Raw genomic sequence first — 9,066 nt, 5'->3', positions numbered from 1 at the left:
TTTGCAAATGAAAGAATTCCAAATTTTTAACTTTCATCCAACAAACCACAAAGGCAATAAATTCTGATTTTACTAATTCATGATCCTGGTAGAGGTTTTTTGAAAGGGGAAATTTCATACTCAAACGATGACTCAGATCCCATCTTGGCCTGCAGTTTTGTTTTAGGGAGCTGTTCTTTTTTTTTTTTTTTCCATGCAGACGATATGATTAAAAAGCAAATATTTTAACATAACTTAGTGATCTGAGCTATTACTGAAATGTCCACAGTTTCACTCTTTTTTTTTTCTCCTAGATTAAAGAAAACTTTAAAAATCTATTTGCTTTGACATATGACACAATATTTAAGAACTGAAATCATCAATTAAATCACACATCAGAAACATTTCCCTTTGGTAAAAAATATAGTGCTAGACGATGTACACTTTGAAATTGTTGTTAATGTTTAAAATGCAATCTGAAGTGCATATGTTATTTAAAAAAAAAAACATAAATTACAAATTTTAAAAGTTTATGAAAAAAACCAGCAGTCATTTCTTAGCAAAAGCATTTGCAGAGAAATGTGTCTTTGGGGTTTGTGGATATGCATAGTTTTCTAGCATGAAAGCTGAATATGTTATTCTTTATTTTCTTTTTTTTTCCTGTTTAAAATTTAGTAGATCTAAAGGAAACAGAGTCCTTTCAGGGTACCTGTAATAAAGTACCAAACCTGACATTCGCACGGAGGTAGCAAAAGCCTTTGGGTTGTCACTGAAAATAGAAAAGGTGAACGTTGACAAGATTTCAGATTTTTTTTTTTTTTTTATTCTGGGGAATGAGGGAAACTGAAGTTAAAAATAAAGCCCTCGTATGGTCAACATGTTGGAGGAAATTCAAAGCCTCTCATAAAATAAACATATTTTAAGAAGTGTTTTGAATTTCACTGTGTAATTTCTGGCCAACAGAAATTACGGTTGTATCTTTGGAGGGACGTTGTGTCAGATCAGTGGTCATTATGTGAAAAATATAAACTGCAACCTGGATGCCTTTAACCCATTCAGCTGTTAAAACCTGGACTCCAAGGGGGACAGCTCTGCTACTGGAAAACTTTGCGCCACGGCGGTGCAATTCTAAAATATTTGGGTTTGATGTTTGGGAGATATGTGAAATATTCCTTGAGAGCAAAAAGCAAGTACAAGGCTCGCGCGCTTTGGCAAAGGGATTCCATCAGCGGTTATTAAAAAATACAACAGTTTATGTCCCGAAAAATAAAGGAAATTATCCAAAGCACGTGAATAAGCTGAAATATCCCAGCCTGGAGCATGCTGCAAGTTGTTCCTGGGTTATATTTAGCTGTAACCCTTGGAGTCTGGAAGTCTGAGGGGAATATCTGCTGTGCCAGGTGAGGGTGGTGTGCGTGTCTGCAACACACCCTGGTGTAGCCAACGTGCCCCTTGTTTTCCAGCAGCATTATTAAGCAAAGCCGTCCATACTTCACCATGTTGTTACATGTGTCTGTCTGCTGATTATAAAATGTGTTAAACAGTATTTAAAAAACAAAAAAATGCAGAGCTGCGCTTTGATTTATTCAGCGAACAAAACATATGCTCGCTGTTCTGTTCTATGTAATTCATATGATCAATAAAATTTTCTTTAAAAAGAGCAACTTTGGCATTTAGAAGGATTATGCTGCTGAAGAAAAAAAAAAAATGTTTCCCTCTTGCTGCATGCAGGCAACCTCAAGGCTCTTGCACGGAAATAATTTTTTAGGCTGACTAATGTCTATTTTTGTGTATTTGTGATTTCTAATCCTCAGGATCGAGGCTGTGCATTGTGGCTGTTACCCGCTGTGTCCCAAAGCCTTGGTGTACCCAGAGATATTCCCAGGTAGCTGCTTTGTTGCCTATTCCTTCTGCTGAAACGTAATAACGTGATTCCTGCTAAAACCCAAAGTTTGGGAATAAACTTGAGTGAAAGCAATTGTTTATTTGGCAAGCCAACATGTTAGTGTTAAGGCAAATTTTATGTGTTTTAATACATTAGACGAAGTTTATATTTGCCATCTGTTCTTTTAAGATAACAAAAAAGCAAGTTTTGAAATAGCATTCTTCATTGTTAGCATACACATCCCGTAATGATAGATTTTTGTTAGAAGGTCACTGATGCTGCAATGGTTTGCAGATTTTTTTTTTTTGATACAGAGAAGAGGGAAAAAAAAAAAAAGCCAGGCCTGAAAATCACACCAAATTATTTAAACAATTTAATACTTAATAGTATGCAACTGCAGTACAGGATACACACTAATGTAGTACCAGTTCTTCGAAAAATCTCATCACTAAATGTATCACATATGCATTGTGTTACATTAGAATAATGTATTTTAATCACCCAAAGGAGATGTCTAAACAGCACAACTACACAGTCTTATTTAGCATTAAACATCCTTGTGAGCTGAGGTAACCTTATAAAATCATGCTTAAATAATGTAAAACACGAGGCGGCACAGAGCAATATGCATTTTTAATTAGTAAAGTGACTAATATCGAGTGTGTGCTTTGAGGTTTTTGTTTCATTAAAAATGTATCTGTTTTTCCTGCAGCTGAATATCTGTATTCTACACCTGAACAGCTTTTTAAAAGGCTTCAGAATTTCTGCAAGAGACCAGATATTGTAAGGAGACATCTCTATAAGGTAGTTGTTTGGAATAGTTTTAGATGATATAATGCCATATTGAAGTACAAAGGGGAAAAAAAAAAACCCTTAAAAAAACAACATTTAATTAACATACTAATGTTTAAAGGAAACATGCTAGGGAGGGATATTAGTCGTTACACTAACAAGGATTAATTAAACTAGATGCCAGTTGTATTAACCTAGGTCTTATGAAATACGTGCACTTAATGCATGCTACATGTTTTTTTTAATTTACTGTTTTCTGAAATGACTGTCCTTTACATTTGGACCCAAGAGGCTTATAAAAATGAACCTGGATTAATGAAACTCATTAGTTTAAAAGGAAAATAAAAGAAAGATCCTACAATTATACTAATGAGGATAAGCCTACCTTCCTATCCTAATTTAATCTTCAAAAAATGCAGGTGACAGGTATCAGGTAAGATTTCTTTGGCTTCTGGAATGATTTGAGTGATTTTCATAATTACGATTATTTTAATTCTTTTCTTTTTAAGGTGTGTGGAGCATTAAAGTTTATTGGGAGCATAATTTACTGGTATTTATCATGTCCCCTTTTTTGCAGTTATTTCTGTAGAGAAAGTCCAGGTTCAGTGGCAAACTCTCTATTCAGGTTTTGCTCAAGTGTTCAATGCTAGGCCGACTTTCATGGTTTTAAATGGTGTATTTACACTGATGGGAGTCGTGCTTTTCTTTTTTTTTTTAAATTTGAATGTAGATGAAGCACTAAATTTTACATTATTCCAGTGAAGAGCTGTTACTACACGATGCTGCTTTCAGAAGAATGACTGCAGCTTTTTGCACGCTGCTTCGCACATTTACAGCGGTTTTTGACTTTTACTGTCCTGGCTCTGCCGTGGGCAGGTTGGAGGTTGGATGCACATCACCCCGGCACAACAGAGGTGCTTCAGCTTGTAAAAACCCTTGAATTCAGCTGAAAGTCCTTAAAGGCTTGGGGGTGCATGGAAATACTCCTCGTGTTAACCCGTGCGACACAAACACGGTTCTTGGAGCGTTCCCTCCTCCATCCAGCCTCACTGTTAATGAGCAGGTCGAGTAATCTCCTCCTTAATTTGGAGTCTCCTGCTGCCAACAGACCCAACCTCATGCCTCCACCTCCCTCCCTCCCTCTGGGGACCAGAAAGTGTTGGGTCTCGCTGTGTCTCGTCGGCCTCTCTTCCCCTTCCTGCACACACATAGCAAGAGCAGCGAGGGCTTAGCCCACGCCTTGACTTTTTTTGTGACCTAAAAATAGGCATTTACATAATGATACATCAAAGATGATGTTGTTTCTGCAGGAAACAGTTAAACCTCAAGGAAAAAAAAAAAAAAAAAAAAAAAGGAGAGAACCAAAAATGCAATTTAACACCCAATTTCAAGCTCATTATCTTTCATTGTCTATTAACTTGGCAATGGTTCAGAAGGTAGCTCATAATAGTTTAAAATGCTGACTGAACACTTCCAGTGTTCAGCATTACTTCTTGAGTCAATAGTATCGTAGAGTTAGGCATGGGGGCTTCAAAGGGAAAGCAGTCCTTAAATGTTTACCTTGGCATTTCCCAATGCTTCAAGCTCAGCTAATGGTTGTATTCACATGGATCTTCTCCCACATGGATCCCAGCTCCTGAACACAGAGCCAAGGCATGCAAAAAATACTGATATAAAATAGTACAGGTTGAAAATGTGTGCGCAAGCCCTGTAGGCAAAATGCTGATCTGCTTGAAGTTGTTTTTATATTTTTTTAAGAATTCCTTGGGATGATTAGCAGGCAGAAGCTGAAGGTGTTTATCCTGCCCCTCATGCATGGGGTTCGCAGATCTTCTGAGTGTCAGAGCTTAACCTCTGCAACAGGTAGCAATGGAGCTGAGTGAGGGATTGTTTTAAAATGAGGAAAGCAGAGCCTAATCCAGCACCTGTGAGCAGCAGAGGAAATATCCCTGTTGTTTTAATAAGCTTTGGATCAGCTCAGAGAATGCTGTTAGAGTTGTCCTTTTGTGCCTACACCCACGTACACCTAGTCTTCCTTCACTGTGGACCATCCACAAAACCTCCTGGGAAATGCAAGCTCAGAGCTGTGCTGTTAAGGTCATTGCATCTGGAGTGATGCTGCTTTGGAAGGAACTGAACAGAGTGAAATCCTGAAGGCTACTCAGCACTTGCACAGTATTTTCACTTTTTTTTCAGATCACTATAATATTATCTCTGCTTTAGTGGGTTAGAAAAGAGATCCCAGCACAAGAGTCGGTGTTAACCAGCTCCTTGTCTTTCAGAAACCATCCTGCCATACTCTCTGCATTGAGTTTTTCAAGTATCTGTGACATTTTGGAAGTAGAAATGCTTAAAAAGCAAATAGTGCTTTTCTCTGCTGGTTGGGGATTCTGCTCCACAAGTTGGGAAGCAATCACCTTGGCTTATCCTTTTACATATTGTTGGGATTTTATTACTCAGGATATCTATAATAATTAGACAGTGGCTAATTAAACAGGCAGTTTATTCCTTCAGATGTCCTCAATGCTTGTGCTAACAAAATTAGTGGCAGAAAGGAGATAAATGGCAGCAGGGCAGTGGGTTTGGGGGCTGGACATAGGGAACATCCCTGTGAAAATGCACAGACCAAGGCATTAAACTGTAGTAGCTTAACTCCACAGAGCAGATTCCTGCTGGCAGACTTTTAAAAATGTCCATAATGTAAGCACCTATGAAAACCTTTCCAGATGATGTATTGCTCACCCTGAGTATTCACACAGCACTCAGGGCTGCCTCATCTGCGTTTCAGCCTTGCCTTCTGCCAGTTATTAGCAGAAGACTGAGATGAGAGGGAAGCAAATCTCATTTGTTATCAATTATTTGTTCTGTTCCAGTTTCATGGAATCAAACTCTAGTTCTGGGTGGTTTTGGTTGCCAAGGTAAGCAGAGGACTGAAGCAAGTAACAACAACAGGGCATTGGTCAGGGCGCACCACAGGACCTGTTAGTGTGCCCTATCTAGTAGATTTGAAGTTAAAATAAATAAAATAAAATAGGTCAAAGCATTTGTTTCTGCATTATTTTCTTAAAGTTTACCTTTTAGTTTCCTCACTTGAGTTTCTTAATTTAAAACAGCATGTATAAAGAGTATACAGTGGAAAGGGACAAGAAGAGTTGCCAAAAGCCAGGCATGGAAGGAGCTGACAACTTTAAATAATCTCTCCCAGCCCTCCCAGCTGAATGAGTGCTGGTTGACATGCTGTCAGCTTCAGTTCCTACAGAAAAATCCTACTCTCACTCATGCTTGTTTAATGGAGAAAAGAATTTGGCCCACTTTCTGACATTCATCTTCTCATTTCCATCACACTACAGAAGCTCACCTGCCTATGAAAAGACACATGGCGTGATTTTTTTCTTTCTGACACCACTGTAGAAGGAAGTCTGCTGAATTCAAAGGGATTAAACTGCTGTAAAATCAAATTAAGATCCCAGTTAGACCATAGACATCTGAATTGTTTCCAGTCTCAGGATTTGGCTGTATAGGGCAGTTCTAACAAAACTTTTTTTTTTCTTGTTTTTCTTTCCTTTTCTTTTTTCTCTGATTTCAGATAAAGCAGTATCTTGGGTTTTTCAGGGAAATGTGTAGAAGGGGAAAGCTGCTCCTGGTCCAGCTTTCATGTTTAGGCAAAGCTAGGGAAGCAGCAGGAGGCACTCTCAGTGCAATATGCAGGGCATTGGGCACGTGAGGATGCAGGGGAGCCTGATGCCAGATGTCCCATCAGCCACTCAGCCCTGTTGTTCACAGTTCCTGTACAGGGCATGTGAGAGCCAGGGATGGCGCCTCTGCCTTTATCTTTACCCAATCCCCAGCAAAACTCCATTGGAAATTCATTTTTCCTGGTCTAGTGGAAGGTGTCCTTGCTCATGGCAGGGGCTTGGAATGAGATGGTCTTTAAGGGCCTTTCCAACCCAAACCATTCTATGATTTGTTTATGATGGTGTTTAAATAATTTCCTTAATTAGCTCAGGTTTTCCCCACCTTCAGTTGTGTGAAGTGTCTTCTTGTTCTGGAGCTTGTCGCCTGGAAGCAGGAGCTCCCCATCCATCTTTATTGTACCATCCATTATTTTATAAACATTTGTCAAACATTTACAGTATCCCAGTCCTTTCTGTCTCTCCTTGTGAATGTTATTCCACGTTTATACTCTAATCTCTCATCATTCAAGCAATTCTGATGCTTGAGAGCTGTTTTTGTGCTGGTGTGATCATTGCTTTAGAGAATTCTGGGCCGTGCCATCAGTTTATGTGATGTGTAGTACTCTGATAATTCCCAACCTGTTCCTTATGGAGCCAATCCTACTGTTTACTTTTTAATGGTGAATGTATATTGAGCAGATGTTTGCTTACAGTGTTCTCCAGATCTTTTGTCCCGGGCTGATAAAGTTAATTCAGAGCTTTATAGGGTATGCAAATAGAGCAAGTATTTCCATCCATCCTGCTGGCTTTCTGTTCACTAGCAGAGCAGGTTTGCAGAGTTAAAAAATAAGGAATTGTATTGAATTTCTGCTTTTACCTGGCTAGCATTAGGTGCAGGTCAGAAGGAGGTTAGAAACACAAATGAGAAACTTGTATTTGCCTCTTGAGCTGCTCGGTTTCCCATGAACGTGATTTAAAATGGTTTCAGAGGTGGGTTAGAGCTGCTTCTCAGAGTCTGTGGGGGAAGGAACTCTGGAGTGCAGAGCTCTCTGTCCATGCTCTCCCATCTCTGTTCCAGTGCTTAGGCATGTGATCCTAAGGAAAATATGTAAAGCATAAGGATTTTTTTATGTGAAAGAAAACTACCATTACTTATTTGGAGCACAGAATCACAGACTAGTTAAGGAAGGTGCCTCTGGAGGTCACCAGCCCAGCCTCTGCTCAAAGCAGGGCCAGTTTCAAAGTAGGATCTGACTTCAAACTTGGGTTAAGTTGCTCAGGATCACATGCAGGTTAGGCTCAAGACACTTCCCATTCCCTGTGTGTGGCTGATACAGTGAACCCCCTGTCTAGCTTAGGAGTTTGCACAGGTGGGAAGATGTGCTGAGCTGTGGGACACAATTTAAGCATTTTGGGTGACCCTTAAGTCTTCAGGTAACTGTGGTAGAGGGAGGTCGGCCTGGCTAACATGGATCTTCACTGTGGAAGAAATGAGATGGCAGGAAGGGAGTTGGAGTTGTCTAATTTGGGATCCAGCTGTAGATAAATGGATATATGTGCAGATATATATGTGTGTAGGTGGCCTGCACCTGATCTCTCTGAGTTTGTCTTGCTCTTGGCTCTTTGAGGTAAAATATCCAGGAGACTCCAGCTCTCTGAAAATCACAGAATCATGGAAATATTTAGGTTGGGAAAGACCTTTAAGACCATTGAGTCCAACCATTGATCCAACATTTCCATGATCACCATGTCCCCAAATATTGGTCTGTAGCTCACAGCAGCTGGCTGCACTTGCAGAGTAGGAATAAAGCAGTTATGGGGGCAACTTTCAGCATAAACACCAGGACTTGGAACTTTTCATCCTGACAGTATTAGATAGCTTCCAGGGGAGTTTTAGAGAGCAAATGAAAACTGGCAGATGAGCCACAGCCACTTCAAAACAGTAGATGGAGAAATGGGTCAAAGGAAATAGGAGGAAAAGTTGCAAAAAGCATGAAAACTTTTTTTTTTCCAGTACAGTTTATTCAAATTACCTTGGGGAAAAAAGCAGGAAACTGTTTTCCCACTGTTACAGTCACTCAGTGCGTTCTGAGCAAGGTACTGCATAGATTTGCATTGAAAATTTGATGTTTTGTGTTTAAAGACAGCAAGAATGAGGTGAGTTTAAAAATGCCAATATAAGAAACTGCAGAACAGACCAGTTTGGTCATGGAAGTACTGTTACTCTGCTGAGGTGTGTTAAATAACTCTGCCTTTGGCCTCACAGTGCACCCAATTCATGTAAAGCAATGGTGGGGTTTGATGCTGGTCTCCAGAAGTGCTTGGAGTTTGAAAATTGAACTCCAAAAATAATTGCTGCAAACTGTTTTCCACCTTGATTCTTCCCCCTTACTCACTTGCAGAGTGAAGGAACTGGATCACAGAGTAGGTCTGACCCAATACAAGTTGGCTCTGTTAATCATTCCAGTCTTTACTGCCAAATCTCAGGTTTTGTGTGGAAAATTAATCTCTAAATCTTAATTTTGTTAAGGCAATTTTTTAAAAAGTGCAAAAAAATCTACACTAAATCAATACTGTGTGCTTGAACTTGAGCTGTCCTGAAAGAGCTATTCTGAATGGATGAAGACTCCTTATTAAATTCTAAAGGTTAGCTCTGAAGTCTAATGATGGCAGAGTAGATATTAAGTGCTTCAGTTCTGATCTTAGGACACTAGAAACAAGTTGATTATTTAATGA

At 39.4% G+C, this 9,066-nt stretch overlaps 1 protein-coding gene across 8 annotated transcripts in view; it reads left to right on the top strand.

Annotated features, from left to right (window-relative positions):
- Positions 1 to 9,066, top strand: part of GTDC1 (glycosyltransferase like domain containing 1) — a 195,336-nt gene that overhangs the window by 159,914 nt on the left and 26,356 nt on the right. For 5 of the 8 annotated variants that reach the window (XM_054515338.1, XM_036386338.2, XM_036386337.2 and 2 more), the window contains 2 exons: positions 1,794 to 1,864; positions 2,577 to 2,668. In XM_054515338.1, coding sequence (XP_054371313.1) covers positions 1,794 to 1,864; positions 2,577 to 2,668 — 163 coding nt within the window. Of the gene's footprint in view, positions 1 to 654; positions 674 to 1,793; positions 1,865 to 2,576; positions 2,669 to 9,066 lie in introns of those variants that run through there. The other 3 variants (XR_004980494.2, XM_054515337.1, XR_008508481.1) reach the window with 2 other exon arrangements.

This window comes from Molothrus ater, chromosome 7 (genome assembly GCF_012460135.2).
Source record: "Molothrus ater isolate BHLD 08-10-18 breed brown headed cowbird chromosome 7, BPBGC_Mater_1.1, whole genome shotgun sequence".
Taxonomy (NCBI): Eukaryota; Metazoa; Chordata; class Aves; order Passeriformes; family Icteridae; genus Molothrus; species Molothrus ater.
The sequence above is the reverse complement of the archived record's forward strand: the minus strand, read 5'-3'. Positions and strand labels throughout refer to the sequence as shown.